General features: G+C 37.9%; 1 protein-coding gene across 1 annotated transcript in view; it reads right to left on the reverse strand.

Moving 5' to 3' along the window:
- SLCO1C1 (solute carrier organic anion transporter family member 1C1) overlaps positions 1-21892 on the reverse strand; it is a 68908-nt gene that overhangs the window by 35962 nt on the left and 11054 nt on the right. Inside the window, exons 5-10 of the mRNA XM_006773156.2 lie at positions 18741-18862; positions 13572-13718; positions 12904-13002; positions 10954-11199; positions 10443-10607; positions 3499-3694 (exon numbers count right to left, since the gene is read on the reverse strand). Coding sequence (XP_006773219.1) covers positions 3499-3694; positions 10443-10607; positions 10954-11199; positions 12904-13002; positions 13572-13718; positions 18741-18862 — 975 coding nt within the window. The remainder of the gene's footprint in view (positions 1-3498; positions 3695-10442; positions 10608-10953; positions 11200-12903; positions 13003-13571; positions 13719-18740; positions 18863-21892) is intronic.

The following is a 21892-nucleotide window of genomic DNA, read 5'->3' on the forward strand; positions in this document are numbered from 1 at the left end:
TGGCTGCTGGGATCCAGGGAGTAAAGGTTATGTAGCTTAAGCATGATTGTTCGTAGTTAAAGAGATTAATTACCCACCTGGCACTTAGTTGAGAGGTTTTATTCTCTCCCTAACTTCAGGGGAAAATCTCTACCTGGGGAAACAACCTTTCTCAGAGAGGTGACCTTGGTTAAAACACATAGTGCCCAGAAGGTGAGCAAACATATTAAGAACAGTATGCCATATATGCCAGGTCCCTTGAAACAGCAAGGATGGACTGGCTCCCGGCAACAAATTGTAACCCTTATAAGTCTCTGGATTCTAAATTCTTGTCTCACAATAGATTTATTCTCATTATTGCAGAAGCAGCTTTCTCCCTTCCACTACATCATCTAAAGGTTCTTGACAATGTTCCTGTTGAGTGTCCAGAATCACAGTGACTCAGGGGGACCCCTGGGGAGCAGGTTGTATTTTACAAAGCCAATTATTTTATGTTAATGAAGGTAGGTTAAATTTATCACCCAGGGCAATCTTGATGGAGAAACTAATTGCACACGTGGTTTTTAAGAAGGATGTGTTGCCAATGGAGTTGTTTAAAATTGTAATTATGAGTTTTATCAAATATGCCAGGATGTTTATATTCAAATGAAATTTGCTTTCAAAATAGTCAAGCTGGGAGGGGACAGATTTCCCCAGTGATGTTGCAATTTTTTTTTTTGGTTGCTTCCAATAGCAAAGCTACTCTTATAGGCTAACTCAGTGCCATTGTTGAGAATATTTCTGAAAGCAAAAGAAGAGTTTTAGAATGTTTTAAAGAATGATGGCATTATTTCAATGCAGTTATAATCTTTTAAGATGAGTAATTTTAAGGGCTAGTATTCATGCAATAAATATATTATTTTCTATTAATTTAATAACATTTTATGTTCTATTCTAAATATTTTTATAATAAAACTAGAGGCCTGGTGCATGAAATTCGTGCACGGGGATTGGGATGGGGGTGGGAGAAGGGTGGTCCCTCAGCTTGGCCTGCACCCTCTTTAATCCAGGAACCCTCGGGGGATGTCCGTCTGCTGGACATCCCTCTCGCAATCCAGGACCACTGGCTCCTAACCACTCGCCTGCCTGCCTGCTTGATCGCCCCCAACTGCCCTCCCCTGCCAGCCTTATCGCCCCTAACCGCCTCTGTCTCAGCCCCTGCCACCATGGCTTTGTTTGGTAAGACATCTGGAAGATGTCTGGTTTAATTAGCATATTACCCTTTTATAGTATAGATAATTATAAATATTTTATACTAAAATGTTATATTTTTAACATGAACTTCAAAAGTTTGCTATTCTTGTCTGTTTATGTGTTGCTTTTGTCTTACAAAGAGCATGGCGTTGCAGAAATTTATTATACTTTGAGGAAGCAAACTAACCTTTCTAAACTTAATTTCCTTTAAACAAGAATAACAAAATTTACCTTACAAGGTGTTTTGAGGATACAAGGAAGATACTGAAAGTCAAGATATTTTGTAAATTGAAAAATACAAAGTACTTTACCACTGTCCATTTACTATGAGGATTATAGGGATAAAGATAGCACAAGACTTCTACTCTTTCCAGAACCTTCATGTAATTCCTGTTTATAATTATTGTTCTTAATCTACATTGCTGACTGTTACTAAGGTGATGCTACACTTAGGGAAGTCTAACATTAGTGTGATAACTTCCAGAAGCAGAGTATAATAACTTTGCATTCATTAATTTTTCTGTACATGTTCGATAACAAAAGTATAACTGATGTTCCCTTGACAATAGGAGAAACTGAGTTAATGAAGGTGATGGAGATTGAAAAATGGAGACAAGACAGGTCAGCTTGGAAGAAAGCATAGGAAAGGAGTGGGAAAGCAAGCAGTAAGCAAGAAGCAGCTGAACCTTTAGGAAACAGAAAGTAATGTTAGGAGCATTGACCTTTGAGCCACAGGTACTTCTAGTCGGTCAGGCAGGTGCAATCAGGAAGGCTGGCATGGAATACAGGAGTGGCTCGATCATTTTTTTAAACCAACAATGTAGAGGTAGGTGGATGGATAATAAGAGCTGCCTCTGGAAACTCATGTTCAAAGACAATGATTGTAAGGACTCTTGAAGAGAAGGCAAAATAGTTTCTTCAAGACCCAGATTTAAGAGTGATAGATTCCACATAGGGATATTTATCTGAGAAAAATGAGAACACATATTGTAAAAGATATAAGCACCCTTAAGTGTATAGCAACATTATTTATAATACCCAAGATTTGGAATCAACCTAGATATCCATCGATAGATGAATGAATAAAGAGAATGTGAGATATATGGGAATGTTACTCAGTAATGAAAAGAAATGAAATCTGTCGTGTCTGACAATGTGGATGGACCTACAGGGAATTGTGCTAAGTAAAATGAATCACACATAGAAAAATAAATACTATATGACTTTACTTGTATATGGGATCTAAAAAAAAACTCCATCAGAAAGAAATGAACAAGCAAAACAAAACAGATATAGACTCATAGATGAGAGAACAAACTGATGGTTGACCGAGGGGAGGGAGGTGGGAAATGGGTGAAAAAGATGAAGGAGAATAAAAGGTAATAATTTCCAGTGTTAAAATAAATAAGTCACAGAGATGTAATGTACAGCACAGGGAATATAGTCAATTATATAATACTGACTTTGTAGGGTGACAGATGCTTATAGATTTACCATGGTGATCAAATCAGAAGGTATATAAATGTTGAATCACTATGTTGTACAACTGAAAAAATATACTATTAAAAAATGAGTGACAGACTCTGGAAGCCAAGAAACTTAATCACCCACCCATAGGGGTGTCATAGGCCTGAGAGTATCAGTAAGTTCTCTTGGCCAACTGCAAAGAACTAAAGAGAGCTGCCATGTGGGTCACTGGGTTGAGGAATAGAATTGTCTCCTGAAACTTTATCTGATTTGAATACAACAGAGACCCCAAAGGGTGGCATGGAGACATTCCCCGCTATGGTCAAAGAAAAAAAAATACAATTGTTTCCATGAATGGCATATATATTTTGTGCCAGGCAATACTGGCCACTTTCACATATGCTATCTTGCTTAAGTCTTACAAAACCTTAAAAGGCAGTAATTACTTCTATTTATAAATGGAAAATTGAAGCTGGATTCTATTAAATAACCCATACAATGTCTTTTCACTAAGAATGGGAAGAGGCAACATTCAAGGTTTGAATTGTCCACTATCAGGTTGCTGCCCTAAAGTAAGATGTAGGTTTAGCTTTTTTTTTACTTTTCTTTAAGACATTCAAATTCAAAAGAGATGACAGATTTTGGTGACAATTATAACTTTCATGTCATAAATATCATCAGTTATGGAACAATAGAACAATTATCCCCTTTCCATGGTGATGATAGTTAAAAATCAAATCATCTTATTATGAAACTCTATGAAAAATTAATTTGATTAAGCAAGCCAATCTCTTCAGATTATTTCATGAGTGAACATACCCTTTGTAGGAGACAGTCAATCCTGCCACAGCAGAGTTTTCACAGCCCAGGGCAAACAGGGAAAGGAATAGGAGGTACCCAAGGACTGATGCTCCCAGGTAGATTTTTGCAGCTCCATATACACCGATTCTGAATTTTTTCATTACTATCCCTCCAGAGAATATTCCAAGGGCTACTGCAGGTATGTTGATGAGCCCTGAGGAACAAGAAAAAAAATGTATCTATCATTTTGTGAATCTCTGAAAGAAATCTGAGTATACTCACACAAACTTTCTAAGGGATGATACAAAACTGTGCAATAGTTCATGACACACTATCAGATGACTTCGTCATTTTTTGTTACAGAAATATTCATTTACTATCATCTGCTGGCACATATAAAGAGAGTTTGATGAATGTCCAGATTATAGTTTCATGATAGCACAGTCTCAGAGTTCTGACTACACAGTGTCTAGCATAAGATGTGAAGTCAATTAATACTGAATGAATCAATGTGTTTCTGGCCCAATCTAGGTCTAACAGGTACAATCAAGTAGCAGCTAGGTGACTATTAATATTCTTTAAGGTTGTGCATAAAAAATAATAGGCACAGGGAATGCAGAGAGTTTTTTTTTAAAGTATTTGTTCTATTTTCTGGCTCCCCTAAAATTTATTTTCTTTGAGGACCCAACTCTTTTTTTTTTCCATTTCACTCTTTTTTTTATTGCTTAAAGTATTACAAAGGGTATTACATATGTGTCCTTTCCCCACTCCCCCACCCTAGACAGTCCCCTAGCCTCCCCTATCCCCCAGTGTCTTATGTCCATTGGCTATGCTTATATGCATGCATACAAGTCCTTTGGTTGATCTCTTACCCTCCTGCCTCCTGCCCCCCAACCCTCCCCGGCCTTCCCGCTGCAGTTTGACAATCTGTTTGAGTGAAAGGATGGAAAAATATCTTTCAGGCAAATGGAAAGGAAAAGAAAGCTGGGGTAGCAATACTTATATCGGACAAAATAGACCTCAAAGTGAAGGCCATAACAAGAGATAAGGAAAGCCACTTCATAATACTAAAGGGATCAATACAACAAGAAGAGGACCCAACTCTTGATTTTGTATCCTTCCTAACAAAATAATGTATATTTGATTACTTTTATATTTATTATTTGCTTATGATGTACCAGCCACTCAGCTAAGCATTCAATATTTTATCTAATCACATTTACTCTTCACCATGCCCTTAGGAGGTAGGGATATTATCATTTTCACTTCAGAGAGCAATTTGTTTGTGGTCATGGTGACAACAGATTGGAATACAGGGCGTCTGATGTCAAGTTCTGTGCTTTCCAGCACTACGTTATACTGTCTCTCCTTCAAGGGGTTTAGGAGGCAGTTTTCTTGATCAATAGACGTTCAACCTCCTTAGTCATCAAACAGATGTGGCTTAAAAACTACACTAGGAAGAGGTCTAACAAAGTGTTAAAAGCTTGGACTCTGGAGTCCTAACTTCCTGTGTTTAGATTTCAGTTCTACAGCTTAATGGCTGTGTAACTACAGGTGATTCTCTGAACGTCTCTAAACCTGTCTGCTCACCTACAATATGGAGCTAATAACAGTGATTGAATGACAGGAAAGCTTTCAGCACAGTATCTGACACAAAATATTATTCAGCCAAGTTCTTCGTATTCTAGTCTATTAGGTTCACAAAGATAAAATACTGTGATGGGGGAGTGGAACACCTCTACGTCAGAAAAGAGAGAGAAAGGGGCCCTTTGGTGCTGTGTTGGTTGGATTTTAAATTGGGAAATAATGCCAGAGAACAGAAATCTGGCACTCAACAATCAGCTATTTCTCTACTATTTTAGAATTTCTTTTTATATTGTGTACACACTAATCATTGATGTCCACATTACCTTGAGCTTTTGAGAGAAGGGCAGAAGCTTGTAGAAATCCTGGACAACGAAGGAGGTTTGAGCACAGCAGCTGCTGTGGTGAACAATGATCACGAGTCTCCTGCCTCTGACTCACAACCCGATGACACATCATTAAATCAAAATTTCAATGAGAAGCAAACTAACTTGCTTTCCCCCCTTTCTTTCTTTTTAGATTTATATATCCAGTCTCTGAAATAATTTTCTTAGAAACTAAAATAGCAAATACAGGACAATCTTTTGCTACATATCTTAGCACTTTATTTTAAAAATCTTTTCATCCTGTACTAATAGACAATAAGGGCATTTTATTTCATCTCTTTTGCTTTGATTGTACATTAAGTTAACATTAAAATGATCACATTAGAAATCAACCCACCTTGAAGGGGCATGATCATGAAATTAGTGAAACTGCAAAAAGAGGAGATGTTAATTTTTGCTTCCCCAGCTGAACAGAGGTTTGTGGGTTTGGCAAAGAGGCTGAGATGAGCATATGGGCCCCTCAAGAGCCAAACATGAGCTAAGAGGCACCTGATTATTACTTTTTTTTTTTAAGAGAGCAGATAATAGAAAATAATACAATAAACCTTGTTACTCATGACCCAAGTTAATAAATGCTAATATTTTCTTCCAATTTTTTTGATTGTTTTAAATAGCGAATATATAAAGCTGATTCTCTGTTTCAGGTTCTGTCTTCCTTCCCAAGAACTAAGCACTGTCTTGATTTGCTGTATCTCATTTAAGTCCCTGTTTTTACCTATACATAGTACTTGGTTTTGCATCATTTCTCAAAGGCCCAAGATTGACGCAAAAAGAGGGTACATTTTTATTCTCTCTCTCAATTCTATTCCCTGAAAGAGGTTTATGAAAAAAAAACGAAAAAAAAAAAAAAAAAACCTCCTGAAAACCAGGCTCTGAACGAAAACATTCAGAGAATGAGTTTAGGATTTTGTTTGATTTTGCCAAGTAAAGCTCACACCTGGACATAAGGTGTCAGAGCGTTAAGAATACCCATTGTTCTGTAGCTCCATGATGGCGCTGGGTTCCATTGACCTTTCCCTTCCCTATCTGACCTAGAAGAGTCCGAGAATTGAAATGGGGTTATTCTCAGGGCTCTGCTCTCTCAGAGTGGATTGTTAAAAGTTAGGACTTGCATCTTTTAACTGACCTTTTAGAGGCCTGTGCTCTTTTGAAACATCCAGGAAGTTCCATGTGTTCTCTTGCCTCCAAGTCCTTCTGCACAAAATATGTACTTGGTTGGATACAATGTCCTTCCAAAACCTCACCCCTCTTCTCATAATTTCATCTTTTAATGCCTTTTTATACTTTTGCTCTTGACTTACCCTCGTTGTATCGACACCTTCTCCTAGAGATATTTTTCTGATTCCAAGATCAAGGTCTTTTTTTCCGGAGGACTCAGGACTTTGCCTAATTAGAGTATTTAAAACTGCCCCCAGCAGCCCTGTGACTCATCTGGAATCAGGGTGCACAAGTTAGTCACCAAAAAACTTGTTTTTCCCTTAGCCTGAGGCCCTTTGCAGGGTCCCCTAGGCAGCAGCCTTGGTATTTATCACAATGACCTGTTAGCCTGTCTGGTTCACACTTCTCACCCTCCCATCTAACCTTCAAAGCAAGAACTGTACTCATCATAGGATCCCGTGTTCCTTGCTCAGACAGTTTTCCACAAAATAACGTCCTACATAACTAAACTTAGTTGAGTAAACTAAGTTTATTCATTTATCACATTTCTCTGGATATGTTAACTCTCATATTTCAAGATGATTAAATTATAACAGATTCCAAAAAAGATAAGTAGGACATTTTCAAATACACTATCTGCTCGAGTCTCCCTTTCCAATTCCTTAGGCGTCTATAAGCTGTCCGTGCTGGACCAAGTTGATGGCAAATTTCCTGAATATCAGATAAGATGTACTTCTTGCCTCACAAAGCTTCTTTTCTTTCATCTTTGGTATTTTAAGTCATTTAATGAAATACAACTTTTACTCTGATTTCATCATTACTCACTTTTCTTTTTACACTTACATCATACAATGTGTTGACCTTAAAATAGTTATCATCTAAATATTCTAAATGAAAATGCTAGTTTCAATTTACACTAACATCTGCAATTTATTTCAAGTATTTTCTTTTGCATTAATATATTTACCCAGTCAGTAAAGCTAAAAGAAATTTCAGCTACTTTGTTGTTATTTCATCTCACCCATTCAGATTTAATACCTATTCTTTGTTACTGGCCTAAACAAGAGTTATGAGAGATGTATTAAACGTTTTGAGATGGTCAGTATAATTAACACATAAACTGGAGACTTTGATTCCCATAGAGATGTATGATAGCCTTAGCCATTAAGGTGAAATAGTAATGAGTTATAATCACAGTACTTTGGGATGTTTTCAGAGCTTCTCTCCTAGTGAAGTAAAATTCCATATTATATAATGGACCTTCACACGATTATTCTAATATTAGAATACATAAATATTAAGATTTGAATTTTACAGAGAGAAAAATGCAAGAAAAAGATTATGGGACTTTTCACACTCTTACAGCCATTCGGGTGCAAAGAAGTGAAGTTAGCTGTTATTCTTGGGCATAATATCATTCTTGGGTATTTTTTCTCACAGATTAAGATTATTTTCCATCATCTCACAGATTTTTAATATAACTTTACCTAATTCTGGAACACATCATAATATAATTATTAAATTTGCTATGTTAGCCTAGTCACCAAAAATTAATGTTTTCTATTGTAAGCACCTTTCTCCAAGTAATTATATTATTTTTTCCTTTTCTGTGTGATGCCTCTAAGGTTATCATCATCATCATTGATTATGTATTGTGTTTACTGGAAACTGTCTTATTTAATTAAAAATTTCTAAGAAAGTCAGCAAAAATGATTACTATCTGTGTATTAAGAAGGAGATAAAAGATAAAATCATTTTCATGGATGCAGCTTAATAGTAATAGAGAGGCTTAAATGGAAAATTCAATTGTCTATTCAAACTTCTTTCAGCTGAAATTGCAATGGAAAATTTTTAAAAACCACAGAATTAAAAAAAGCAAAATCATTTTATGACATTTTCTTTACTCCTTGAATTTGAAACATTTTTTTGTTGTTTATTTTCCTTGCAAAATTAAAGTAGTTAACATAAAAAATGCTATTTCTAAACTTTAGAGAGAATATGGTAAACATACAAAAATATGTAGGACAAAAATAAATTGTCATTGTAACAGCTAGCCTTTGAACACATAGGGAAATTTCAGTTTATTTTTTCCTCTGTGTCATGTCAAATGCCTTCTCCAAGAGTAGAGAGAAAATGTGCTTTCTTATTGCCTCTACCATATTTCATCACAAAAAGGATCATTATCCATAGCCCAAAGGAGAAAAGAGAAAGGAATAAGTCAGAAGAGAAAAAATATTTATTATATGACAGCTATGTACGTTTGTGGTACATTTTACATTTTTAAATCTTTATTTTAACCAAATGATGTATTTATTTTCACCATTCTATAGATTATAAAAAAAGGTTAGAGATGTTGAATAATAAAATTAAATTAATTTGAACTGATTAATGTTGAAACTACAAGTCTGTGATACAGTTTGAACACTTACACTTTAGAGGAAGAATAGTCTAAACAGAGTTTATTAGATTAGCATCTGCTAAGTGCCCATTATCCTAGATTGTTACAGAAAAATTATATAACCTAAAATAAGCTCAGGACGCACCTCCCCCACCGCCCCACCCAAGTTTTCTTTCAGAGACAGATACATAGAGCAATTCTTTAAATATTTTAAAAAGAGTCAGTTATGTTAGACTATTGCAGTCTCCTACCATAAAGGGGTATGTTCAAAAAAACAGAATATACTTTATGCCTTGAAACAGTAGCATTAAATTAAAACTAAAGTAACTAATCCAGGTTTTCAAAGTATCCAGTTATTTGCAGGGTGGTATTCATGTATTTGTAGATTCTTGTTCTTCATTCTATTTTATGCCCTTGAATATCTTTCTCATTATTTGACTGGATTGCCATGCTAGAAACATGGCCCCTTTAAATAACTCAAATGCCAGGAACCAGAAGTCCTTTGATTGAATAAATACAAACTTTGTTTTGTAATGCTCACCTTTAACTGTATAAATACCCCCTTTTTATAATTGTAGAGAGTGTTCAGGTAAAATGTCCACTGTTATGAGATTTTGGTTGCACTGGAAAGACATATACCCATTATTAAGAATTCTATATAATAAAGAGGTAATATGCAAATTAACCCTCATGTCCTCACAAGATGGCTGCCTATGACCAGGCTGGCAGGGGGGTTAGTGAGGGATGATCAAATGACTGAACAAGCAGGCTATGTAGGGTGACCAGGCTGGCAGGGGGGTTAGTGGGGGATTGCCAGGCCTGCAGGGGAGGGCAGTTGGGGGCAGGGGGGCAGTTGGGGGCGACCAGGCTGGTGGGGGGCAGTTAGGGGAGACCAGGCCAGCAGCGGGGGGCAGTTAGAGGGGATCAGGCCGGCACACAGAGGCAGTGAGGGGTGATCAGGCTGGCAGGCAGGTGAGCAATTAGGAGCTAGCAGTCCAGGATTGTGAGAGGGATGTCCAACTGCCGGTTTAAGCCGGATCTCTCGGATTGGGCCTAAACCAGCAGTCAGATATCCCCTGAGGGGTCCTGGATTGGAGAGGGTGCAGGCTGGGCTGAGGGGACCCCTGCCCCCACCCCCGTGCATTAATTTTGTGCACCTGGCCTCTAGTCTCCTCATAAAATGCATGTGATCTATGTGATATTTTCATGGTCATTCACCCGTAGTTGTGAACATTTTTTTGCTAGAAAGTTGTACCACAGACTATCTAAATATTTTATCCTGCTTGATTATTTTTACTCGCTTTTTTTCTTCATATCTAAAATACCATAAATTACCTACAGTCTAAATATTGGAACATTTTTTTCTAAAGGTACTAAGAGTTAACAGGATGCAGCTGGTAGTGCCTATTGGAAAGCATGAAGGAAGATGAGCATACCGATAACAAAGTTGGCCTTGGAAGATGACTGCCCATACTGTTGCTCAATGTACTTTGGTTTATATGTCACCATGCCAAATAAAGAATTGAACTGAACGGTGCTTGCACACAAATATAAGAGGTACACTGGATTTCCTAAAAGAGTCTTCAGCGATGGAAGAAAATCTATAAGACAAAAACAACATGGAGTGGTCAAAGACAGTGACACTTGGCAGAAGATATAGCTATGGCAGCAGGGCTTAGGTGGCTGAGTCCCATTGTCATATTATCAGCTGCAGTTACAGTGTGGGACACATTCACACTATACATATCCAGTCGTTGGCACAAGTCAAGGATGAGAGCTAGACATAGAGCATAATCCTGACTTTTAAATCTTCATTTCTGCTTCCTACATAGTTTCTCACTTTTTTTAATGAACACAAGAAGGAGAGAGGGTATGACTTATAGAACCCCTATAAAGTCCGAACAGAAAAACTGAACATGTTTCAACATCAAGGAGAATCTGGCTCACCTCTTGCCATTTCCATTATTTTTGCTTTTTCTCTATGGGGTGTTTGGTACTCTGTGTGATCCCCCATAATAAACGTGGATTTCTCAGAGGAGGGACTGGAATCCTCCTTACTTTGGGGTCTCGGGAGACTCTTTGGTAAACACCAGAAAGGCACAGCTGCAAGAAGGCTTATGACTCCTGCAACTAGGTAACCAAGCCACCAGGCACCTACCCATTGGGGATCCTTTGGGGTAATGGTGATGTGATCTGAAAAAGAGACAGGATTGTTCAGTGGTGTATACAGCAAAGCTCATATGTTGAAATAAGCCTTTAAAAAAAAATAAAATCCTAGCATCATCTCAGTCACATTATCAAAATACCCAATAATTCACGCATTACTTTTTCTAACCTGAACATTATTAGCATGCTTTTTGAAGGAAAGAGGATAGAGCATGATGATTTATTTTGTTGTTCCTTAGATTAAAAATATAGAGTCTAAATACTCGAAGGGAACCCAGGGTTTCTAAACTCTGCTCTGGAGTTCTGCAGAGGGACCCCCGGGCCTGTGGCAGGGGGAAAGTGACATGTGAGAGAGAGTTAGGAGGGTCCAAAACCTTCTGCCAGCTATGTCACATCAGCACCATTTCCTGATTTACAAATTGAAGGTCTGAGATTTTTCTCAAAGAAAAAGTTATATCCTGCACCCATGGCCCAAATCTAGTCTAAAGCACTATAAATGCTATCTATTAAACTACTAGAGGCCCAGCACATGATATTCATGCGCAAGTATGGTCCCCAGGCCTGGCCTGCGAGCAGGACCATCTTCCTGGGCTGCCCACAGCCAGCCCTGCCGCCCGCTGCCACCCACTTCCAGTTCTCCATTCACCATCAGGCGATTGGAGCCTGCCGGCCATCAGGCAATCGGGACTGAGAGGTGGTCAGTGCGCCTCATAGTGACTGGCTGAGTGGTCGTTCTGGTTGTTCCACTGTTATGGTCAATTTGCATATTACCCTTCTTTTATTAATAGGATGATTACTATTAATAATACTTAGAGCTATTATAGGCCTGAAGCAAGATTTGCATGTGTAAATAAAACCATATCATACCATATTGGACTAAAAGGTGGGAATTGATACAGTTTTTTTAACCAGTTATTTTTCTTAAATATAAAAACCTATAAAACATATTACTATACTCTACCTGTACCACCCTCTTTAAGAGCAACAAAAAAAGCACATGTTTTTTGACATCTAGGCTCAATAGCCACTACATTCTACTCGGTAAAATGTTTATACAGGTTTATTGCTACTTCTTCATTGCTTCCCCTTAACCGTTTTCCTCTGTCCCACTCATCACACCTCCAATCCCTTGTCTATATCAGTCTGTGACTGGACTGTAAAACTCAAGGAGTCAATAAGCTCAGCTATTTTGTTCACTGTGATGCAATCACACCTGGGATCAGTAGCTGTCAAGTAAAATTTGGAGGTGAATGAACTAACAAAGGAATAACTAGGTAAATATGTTGGAATATGCCTGCATTTTATGTGATTAAAGAAGAACAACTGGTACAAGACTTTTGCATTCTATTTTAACACAATAATTTCAAAGTGCAATTCCAGAATTAAAAAAAATAGCATACTTTTCAAACTGCTTTCTTAGAATTCTTTTACACAAAAATACTATATGTTTCCAGGGGGTCCACCTCACAAGGAAAGAAATAAACTAATAGCTATGGAAACATGAGGCCCACATTTATCCTAACACAGGTCAGCTCTTGAAGTGAATAATCCCTGTGTCCCGTCTGGTGCCTAATTGATTTACTAACAAAATTTTTTGTTGGTTTCTATTTATTTTATGAAAGATTACTATCCTATCATTTTATAAAAAGTCAAATTGCTATTTTCTACCCCATCCCATTATAAAATTGCAGTAAAACAAATGAACAAATAACAATACATTCGTTTCCTTACCTAGGTTTACAAAGCCAATGTCAACATACAGTTTGGCACATAATGAGCCTAACAGGAAGCCAAAGATCGGCCCTATAATTGCAACCGTCTGCACACAACCTGCACCAAATAAATAAATAAATAAATAAATAAACTTAAATAATAAAGTACTTTTGCTTTTGTAAATTAATAAAATTTTTAAACAAGACATGTGGAATGAGAACTGGTTAGTAACTGAAAATATTTCATAAAGTCTTTATTTAAGTGTACTCAATTTGTCAATTTTTCAACTTCATTGAATTAGGAAATAAGTTCTTCTTAGCTTTGGAAGAAGAATGAACACTTATAAGCCATTAATTACCTCTTAGTAAGAAAATAACATGAGGACTGACTCTCTGACATATAAATATGTCACCTGCATGCTTCTGCAGTCCATGAAGTCTGTGAAGACACTTACACAAGGTCATATATCATTGCCTTGGAGCTCAATTACTTTCCTTTAATTTGATGTTCTTTCCTTAATGCAACAGAGTCCAATATTTGAAGTTTCTTTACTATTCAAATCCTGACTGTGGACTTCAGAAATGTGTGAACTGAATAAAGGATTTGGGTATGAAGTAAAAAGCCTTCCACATCCAATTTAGTTTAGAATGGAGTGGAGAAAACCAGATAAATGAGGTGGGCATTACCAATGTAGAAAGCCGCATTGTCTTCACTGGCAAAATCGTCAAGGTAGGTGATGCCTAAGGGCTGAATAGGAGTTTCTCCAATTCCACGAAGAAGGTTCCCCAGGAAAACATAAACCCACATGGAGGAGCTGGCATCGATTTCACATTCTTGAAAGGAAAACAAGAAAAAAAGGAAAGCAAATAAGACGAATGAAATAACATTACAATTAAAGTTAAATATTTATTCTGCTTTTCTACAAGTTGTCCTAAAATTAGATTAGAATGTAAAAGTAAAATATGACAGACATAGTTTGAGAGGCTTGAGCAAGATTGGGAAATGTCTGTTTCGTAACTTCAGTAGTTTAGGTAGTGTAAATCCCCCAGAGACTTTGATCAAGGAACTCTATTGCTTCTTGTTCCTGTTCCCTTCCTTCTTATTTTCTCTCTTCTTTTTATTTCATACATAAGCTAAGTTCTTGGAATTCCTACACTCCAATAACCTTCAATATCCTCCTAAGACCAAACACAAAAATTTGAACAAAGACTTTTCTTGCCGTAATCTTTAAACTTTTCTATTTTTTTTCAGCAGAAAACACTTGTAATTTTATTGCTGATGAAGTTTTATTGGAAATTCAAAATTTTAGATGGCTGAGACTTCAACTTTGGGTAGCATTGCCTATAATTATAATTGTTTGATAATGAATAACAATCTTTAGGGCTCATGTTTAGAAAAAATCATCTAAAAATTAAAAACCTTATAAGCTTTAGAAGTATAACTGTTCCAACAAAAAGAACCTTTGGTGTATTTTTAGAGTGAAATTCAAAACTCACAATTTTAAAATTGCTTTCATAAAATCCATGCCTTAATATGAATTTCTGAAGTTGGACAATTACTCCCATATCATAAATGAAATATTTGTTCAAGAGTTTAGTCCAGGGGTGGGCAACCTTTTTGTGAGTGCGTACCAAAACCAGCAAAATCTCTGATTCAAAATTCTTCTGCGTGCCAATCCTAATTTTTTGAGAACATGTTACGCCTATTTGATATCTCTTAAGGTGTACATATGTGAAGAACCTTGAAGAAATAATAAAATTCATTCGAATGACAAAAACACAGTATATGATGATGAAAAATACATTTATTTTTTAATGTATACATGCTATGTAAAATTATTTATTTATCTAAGATGCACCTACACTGAATTTATCTGAAAAATAAAAAAGTCGATATTAAGAAAAAAATTGTAAATAGGAGATTATAAGAGAGGGTTTCACGTGCCAGCAAAAGTTACTGACGTGCCATGTTTGGCACGTGTGCCAGGGGTTGCCCACCCCTGGTTTAGTCACTTTAATACAAAGGATATTCACCACCTCCAACAGTTGCCACTTCTGAATGCTCCCTTTCTGTGAGGCACTGGGATAAGTGTTCTGTGGGCATTTTTAAATTGAATTCCCCTAAGAATCCTCTGAGGTAGGAGTTATTTTCACCTATTAGTAATTCTTAAAGCTATTTCTGAAGGTAAAGCATGGGTTACAAAGAACTGGCGGGTGCCCAGCCAAATTGGCTCAATGGTTGAGCATCAATCCAGGAACGAAGAGGTCAGGGTTCGATTCCCAGTCAGGGCACATGGCCAGATCTTGGGCTTGATCCCCATTAGGGTGCAAGCAGGAGGCAGCCGATCAATAGTGTTCTTCTCTTATTGGCGTGTCTATCTCTCTTCCTCTCTCTTTAAAGTCAATAAAAAAAATTTAAAAAAAGAACTGAGGTGACTCAGTCGGACTCACCTTTCATGTAGTTGAGTCCGACTGCAAAACACAAAAGAACTCTATGCAGTCACGTAGCTTCCTGTCTTGATTCTGCCACTTCTAGAAATGTAGTCAAGGGACCCTGCGTTTTTCACTTATCTTCTCTAGATTTCTCTCCCATTCCCCAAAGTATGATGGGAATTCCTTTACCAAAAATTGATTCTAATGTCAATCCTAGCCCTAACATTTATTATTGTTCTGCTAAGAAGCTTGTTGGTAAGTTTTATAGATAAATGTAGACACCTTAGATCTGTGCTTTCCAATATAGTAGCCATAAGCCACCGGAAGCTATGGAAATTTAAATTAATTAAAATGACATAAAGGTAAAATTCAGATGCTCAGTCACATTAGTTATATTTCTAGTACCTAATAGTCACATGTGGCTAATGGCTACTGTACTGGACAGCATAGATATAGAGAATTTTCATCATCACAGAGAGTTCCATGGGACACATTTGCTCTAGACTATTATGGGGAAGGGAGGAACAGGGTCATATGTGGAGCATTTTGAGAAGAGTCCTACATTTTCCCCACTAGCATCTTCAGGGTGAGCCTTGTGTTCATTATGTCTAATGCCCACATAGGTCTATGACTTTAAAGAAAATAAAAGGATTGAGTTGTGAGTCTTATACTCTGTGTCTGACTTAATAACTCGTCTCTTTACATTAAAAACATTTTCATTCCATCTCTAAATCTTATGTTTCTTTTTTAACACCAAAGGTTTAAATATTTGCTAATTGGCTGTATTGTCATTTATATCCTGTCTCTTCTCTGATTATCTAAAATAAAAACAAAATATCTACAATGAATGACCATGGTATATAGATGAAAACTCAAACTCTTTAGCTCAGTTTCTTGCCTCTTTATGTCAATTAAATTCATTATCCATGATATTCTTTATGTCCAGCATGTCCTCCCCCACATTCTCTTTTCATATTTCCATATTTCTTTTAATCCTCTGCCCTTCCCCTTCATTCAAACAGCCAGACTGCTAGTGTTCACTGCCCAGAAAAGAGATATCTCAAAAGAAAGCATTAATAAGGATATTAGAGGAGTGAAAGGTTTTAAGATATAGATAAAAGATTTGGATGGGTAGAAGGTATATAAAAGGAATTCTTCCATACTTTGTAGAAATCAATTCCAATCTAGAATAGGGAGTGAGATGGGGGTGCTGGGGAATGAGTTGATCTATTGATGCTGAAGGGATAGGGTGGGGGGGATGCCTTTGCGGTATCCCAGAGACAAACACCTGTGGGTAGGTTTTTGGATCCCATGAATGAGAAGAACCTGTGCCACCATGAGCAGGCAAAGTCCAGGGAGGTGGTAAGACCCCAAACATGAACTGGTTGCACAATGGAGTTAAGCATCCCCATCTTCAGCTCCTCACAGGTTTTCACCATCTACATTAACACAAGAGATGATTCCCATGTCCCCAGGGGTGACTCATACATATCATTGCTGTGTAATGTGCATCAGCCACATGGAACTCTATCTTTGTAACAAAATTCCCCAACTCTTATCTTGTGTGGAAAGTAGAATTATATCCATGTTTCTAAGACAATCACTCCTGCATCAGAGAGAGCTGTTGTGCTAAAAGCACACAGACATGGACACAAGATGACCCCAAGGTGACATGTATGACCAAACACTGTGGCCCGAAGGATTAGATGTCTAAGAATACAGGGCACCAATAACACCAGACATCCTCTTCCCATAACTCCCCCTTTTACTATTATGTAACCTCAGAATGTAAGCAGACCCTGGGAAAAGGGTAAAGATTAGAGAAAATTTGACTGAGATTAAGTATTTGCCATTTTGATGAAGAGAGGCTGAACATATAAATTAAACTGAGTTCTCAGGAAAAAATATATTGCTTTCATATCTGAGCAATGGACTGAGATTTGTAAATGCTAAGCTAGCTTTACCCTGATTTCATGGCCCGACTTATTTGAAACTATCAGAAGGCTTTCTGCAGTCACCAGCAAGTAATGTTCCTTGTCCCATAAGATTTTATTTTCTACTAGAGGCCCGGTGCACAAATTTGTGCATGGGTGGGGCGTCCCTCGACCTGGCTGGAGATTGGGCCAGCCAAAGGGAGGGACCATGGGAGGTTGGCCAGCTGTGGGAGGTTGGCTGTGGGAGTGCACTGAGCATATAGCCCCTGATGATTAGTGCACATCATAGCTACCGGCCAGTTGTCTGGTTGTCTGGTCATAACGGTTGCGTAGGCTCTTATATATACACTGAGTAGCCAGATTATTATGACCACCCCATCAGTACTTCGTTGGGCCACCTTCTGCCTTCAATACTGCGGCGATTCTTCTTGGCATTGACTCCACGAGATGTTGAAAGGTGATGCGAGGAACCTGACACCGTGCCTGATGAATAGCACTGTCCAGTTCTGTGAGATTTGATGAAATCATGCCAGGAAAACATGCCCCAAAACATAAAACTGCCCCCACCAGCTTGAAGGGTTGTACTCATGCATGTGGGGTGCATGATTTCATGCTGTTTCCGTCAAATTCTCACTCTGCCATCTGCATGATGCAACTGAAAACGTGAATCATCAGACCGCATGACTTTTTTCCGATGCTCAACTGCCTAATCCTTGTGTTCCTGTGCAAACTGGAAATGTTTTATCTTGGTAGGCCTTCGGCTTCCATATCCCATACAACGCAGTGTATGGCTATTTTGCCTACAAATGTCAGGTGGTCATAATAATCTGGCCACTCACGTTCAAATATATCCCACGTTCAAAGGCTATTAAATCGCATTGTTTCCATATATCTTCAGAAAAAAAAATCACTTCTACTGTCGTGGTAAACAACCTGCTTCTCTATTTATAATGGTCTGGTCCTCTAGAAACTTCAGCACAAAATTATAGCTAATTTGCCTACAAGTGTCAGGTGGTCAGAATAATCTGGCCACTCAATGTATATAGATGCATTTTCTTAGGATCTCATCATATACTGCTTCATATTCTAGGATTTTTTATGGCACTATAACCTCTCAGTCTAAGTAGTAAAGCTTTTTGTTGTTGTTAATTCTCTCCCGAGGATATCTTTCCATTGATTTTTAGAGAGAGTGGAAGGAAAAGGGAGAGACAGAGAGTGAGAAATATTGATTGGTTGCCTCCTGCATGCACTCCAACCAGGACCCGGGATGGAGCCTGCAACCAAGGTACATGCCCTTGACCAGAATTAACTCAGGACCCTTCAGGCTGTGGACTGAAACTCTATCCACTGAGCCAAACTGGCAAGAATGTAAGTAGTAAAGCTTTAGACAGCAAAAATTATATAGATATTTTGTCCATAATAAAGAACATATAAAGTATTTTTTAAAAAAGCTGGCCTAATCATTAAAGTAAAAACAAAATAATCTTACCATTATTTATTTTGGATTGTGATTTTTCCACAACTGAGGTTGTTAATTGACTGTTTGATTCCAGGAGACATGGAGAGATGCTAAGAGTGGAATTGGAGAAAGAATACCTTTCATATCTGTACCTGTATAAAAAGAACATTTTCTTTACTACAGGCTCATTTAGTATCATGCAAAAAATATTGCATGTATACTACATGACTCATTAGGGTACTTGTTTGAGTTCTCAGCTGTCCTTGAGTCCCCAAACCAAACCAACCCAACCCAGTGTTTAATAGCAGAGATTTCTGAATATACTATACTGCCAGAAAATCCGGTTCATAGGTGTTGTACCCTATTTGAACCTGTCAATTATCCATTGTAATGAAAGAAAATAAAAGTAAGAATTATTCATAGAGGTTCATTTTAATATAAAATCACTGTAAATTACATACTATCTTGGTGGAAAAAATATGCCTATTGAAGTTGGTTAGATAAGGAGGCAAAGAAGTAATGGAAAGGGTACCCAGGGTATAAATGCTTTCAAAGTAGGGATTTTAGTTCTAACATGGATTCAAACCATGGCTGACACAATCTTGATTCTGATGCATGAAATTCTATAGTAGCTACGGAGAGCTATATCGCTACAGAGACTACTGTAAATAGTTTCCCTGCTTTCAAGTTTGTTCCACCAGAGTTATTTTTCCAAGTAGTAGTCAATGTGACCCTTTAAAATATGTCAGATCATGCCCCTCTGCTCAAAACTCCCCACTGGTTTCTCATCTCATTCCAGATGAAGCTAAAGTCCCTGCAATTGTTTGCCACGTTACTACTCAAGGTGTGGTGTGCAGACCAGCAGCACCAGCTGAGTCTCAAGTCTACATTTTACCAAGAGCCTCCAGTGAAATCTCCATCAAAGTCTGAGAAACAACCTTGACACCTTCACCCATTTTTTTTGTACACTTTCCCCTGGTTCATCCCACTGGGTCACAAGGCTCCCTACAGTTCACCCAGGCTCCCTCCTGATAGAAACTTAGCATTCACTGCTCATTTTGCCTAGAATCTTCCTCCCCAGACATCTGTGTAGCTTTCCCTTTCATCTCTTTCAGTTGTTCCCAAATGTCACCATCTCAGTGAGCCATTCCCCGACAATCCTATGTTAAATAGCAACCTGCTACACACATACTCCTTCTGTGTCTTATTGGGTCTTCTCTAACGTTATCTGACTTACTGTATCGTTATTTGTTGGTTCACTGTCTATTCCTCACAAGATTTATGGAAGCAGAGATTTTTCACTACTTTATCCGTATTTCCTAGAACAATAATCAATATACCTGTATTTCTTAAATTCATGAGTTAGATGACCTGCCATACATAAAGCTAAACATAGCCTCTTGGGGGCAGGCCCTTAATAATTTATATCCATGATTAATATTATTTGTTGGCCATTAAGGGTATTGCTGCTAGGCAGACAGAGCATATGTAGTAGGCAGTCTTTTAGAGAACAAAAATTATATTTGGACAAGTACCCAATTAGTGACTCATCCTATAGAAGATTGAAAATAAGTTATTGTAATAATCCTCAGTAGATAGCAAACTTCATGAAGTGTGTGTATGTTTTGTTTCTTTATTTTTCTTCAGTGAAGTATTCCCATTACCTGACACAGCACCGGGCAAAGGGCACAACTAAAAAATGAATAAACTAATATATCTTTCAACATGTAAGAGGTGAATATGAATATTAATCTCTTTCTGCCCCTTTGGCATCCTTTGTCAGCACTAGCCCGACTGTCTCGCTGGCCTTCTCTTCGATATGCTCCTTTCAGGTGGATTGGAGACCCATTTCCTTGGTCTCTTCCTTTGCCTCTTCCTTAGGCATTGGCCCACATAAAACCTTTGTAGAACCTCAGTGATCGAAGGAAACTCTGCCCCTGTGGAAAGGAGGCCAGAGATATGTCCAAGAGCAGGCAGAAGCCCCGAAGCCATGAATCTCTCTCCAAGTAAAAGTGAAGGTAGAGGGAAACCATACAAACAGGTAGGAAAGATCCCACACAGAGGCTTCTGTGCACCACCTTTACAGACTGGCCACAGAGGCCAAAATCGGACTCTAGGCATTTAAGTGACCTGGGAATCTGAGGACAAGTTTGGACCAGATCATTTCTAAGTCTCTCCAGCTCTAAAATGTCACAAGGCATTGATCTACACTGGGCAATAATTAAAGTTTTAATTGATATATAATTTCAAAGTTATTGTCTTGTTTCTATACCTCTTGGAAGTCACTTCTCTCAGTCAGCAATAGGTAAGCACAGAGGACCGAAGCAACATGGATATGCATAAAAAAGTAAGAATACCTGCTTTAGGAGTTCAGTGCTATAATATAAGACACCTAAACGTGAGAAAGTCACCAGACTCTTTAAGTCATGGTCCTTAGCTCCAAAGTAACAAAGTATAAACTATGTTCTTCTACCCCATAGGTTATTGTAAGGATGGAATCTATACTAATAAAAAGGCCTGTGGCTGTGACGCCATAACGCCATCATGACCAACGAGCAGAGGCGGGCGGGACCGGGCGAGCTACTAGCAGCGGGGAGCTATGAGTGGTGGAGGGCAGGGCACGAGCTACAAGGGGCGATGGGCGGGGCGAGCTACTCGATCACGATTTCATGCGCGCTGGGCCTCTAGTGATATAATAAAGGTGAAAAACCGTTGGAACTACTAAAGTTGTATGCAAGTACTAACAAATGTACTAACAAAGTCCCAAAAGTAGATTTCAGAGTTCAAGGATACAGTCACCCCACTTTTATTGAGGAAGTGCTATGAGATAATATTTGTAAATGGAATACTTATTTTGATTTGATAACATATCCTTATGTCAATGTCCTGCCAGTCCAGTGTACCATGACCCAGCATATTACCAGTAATACTCACTCATTACCCATTTGACACCCATTTGACATTTATCACATAATATATTCATTTCTTTTTGCTTATATATTTTGCCTCCACAGCTAAATTAAAGCAGTTGAATGAAGACATATAAGTGAAAATTTCCCTTTAATTTTGTTGACATCAATACATAGAAGTGTCTCAAAATTTTTCTCTTACAGACTAAATGATAAGTAAAATTGCAAGTGCTCTGAAATTTTGCCCAAAGAAGATATAATAAAAATAAGATA

The sequence above is a fragment of the Myotis davidii genome, unplaced genomic scaffold (genome assembly GCF_000327345.1).
Source record: "Myotis davidii unplaced genomic scaffold, ASM32734v1 scaffold346, whole genome shotgun sequence".
Taxonomy (NCBI): domain Eukaryota; kingdom Metazoa; phylum Chordata; class Mammalia; order Chiroptera; family Vespertilionidae; genus Myotis; species Myotis davidii.